Genomic DNA, 1,329 nt, shown 5'->3' with positions numbered 1-1,329 from the left:
AACAACGAATAGTTAGGAAAGAAAAAGAAACCCCCCTCCAAGCTGTAACAAAGTGTACTTTGAGTACATCAGGGACCATTCAAGACTAGTGCCTGGGGATTCTGTTTTTTGTCTGTAGTGCTTGGCTTCTTTTGTATCCTGTGTCTTGCCTGTTCAAAAAAGAAAATTCTTCTTTGCTACTCCCCTATTCCTGCTGAATGCAACAACCACGCAAGAAATAACAATGTGACTCTCTCTACCTCTGACCTGCATTGTCATCCTCTGAATTCTATTAGGAACAACAATTCCCCAATGTCTGGTCTACAGAGAGTACCAACCCCCTACCCTTCCCATCTCCAGATGTTAGAAGAATGCTTCACAGCAGGGATCATAGAAATGCCAGTTCCTGTTTGCCCCATCCTGAGCTTCCCTTCCCAATGGGAATCAGATGTTTCCTCACTGGAATTCCTTGAAGAAGGAGGTTTCAGGTATCCTATTGAACCTCTACCAAATGTCACTTGCCACCTGTTCCTGATTCCAGGTCCCTCAGAAACTTCCAGCAATGACACTGTGGTCTTGCATCAATTCCCTGGGCCCCTGTAAATTCCCTAAGATACCTCGGAAGTGTCCACTGGATCTTACCACATTGCTCCCATATATCTATTCCCATCCTTATCACCAATGAATGTCTCATCCTCCCCAGATCCTGACAGTCCTCCCACTGAATCCTCAGACTCTCCTAATATGCCCCCTCTTGCCTCTGATGTCTCCAACAACAGCAGCATTGCCCATGCACCCAATCTTCAACTCCTGGCAGATGTCAGCAAGTATATTATGGTGTCAGAAGGAGGTCACAGCAGCAACCCTCAGGAGTTTGTGGTTTACAGTGACAACATCATCCAAAGGCCAGTCAATGACATTGCTAGGACATGGCAGTCTCTTCCTTTTGATACTTCTACTCCTATTCAAGATGTCAATCCCCTGGAACAAATCATGCCCCATTTCCCTGGAGCCTACGCCAACTTCATTTCATGACCTCCTATGGGCATTCCTATTGATGGTAATCCGGCCTTTGGACTCCAACAGGTCTCAAATACTACAAGCAGCAGCACTTTGCACTGCCAACCCCATTGGAAACTGGAATTCATCAGACAAAGAATGGGAGGAGGACACTTGGGAGTACCTGCTAACACAAGATGACAACTTGTTAGAGAGTCTGTGGGCCTCTTTGCAGGACATCAGAGATCCAGGGGTGATTGATGAAGTCAATTGTTAAGGGACCTAATGACTGAGGATCAGGAGTTCAACTGTTAACTGGTACTGGAACTTATACATGCTATAGTCCTACTA

At 45.7% G+C, this 1,329-nt stretch overlaps 1 protein-coding gene across 1 annotated transcript; it reads left to right on the top strand.

The window, feature by feature from the left end:
* Positions 1 to 660: 660 nt before the first annotated feature.
* Positions 661 to 1,014, top strand: FIBRA_09526 (uncharacterized protein; the record flags this gene model as incomplete). Its single annotated transcript, XM_012321816.1, has 1 exon — positions 661 to 1,014. One exon carries the CDS (start codon positions 661 to 663, stop codon positions 1,012 to 1,014), a length of 354 nt encoding a protein of 117 aa, XP_012177206.1.
* Positions 1,015 to 1,329: the final 315 nt, after the last annotated feature.

This window comes from Fibroporia radiculosa (genome assembly GCF_000313525.1).
Source record: "Fibroporia radiculosa TFFH 294 genomic supercontigs, scaffold60289, whole genome shotgun sequence".
In the NCBI taxonomy this organism is placed as follows: domain Eukaryota; kingdom Fungi; phylum Basidiomycota; class Agaricomycetes; order Polyporales; family Fibroporiaceae; genus Fibroporia; species Fibroporia radiculosa.
Note: the sequence above shows the minus strand (reverse complement) of the source record. Positions and strands in the feature narration are given on the sequence as shown.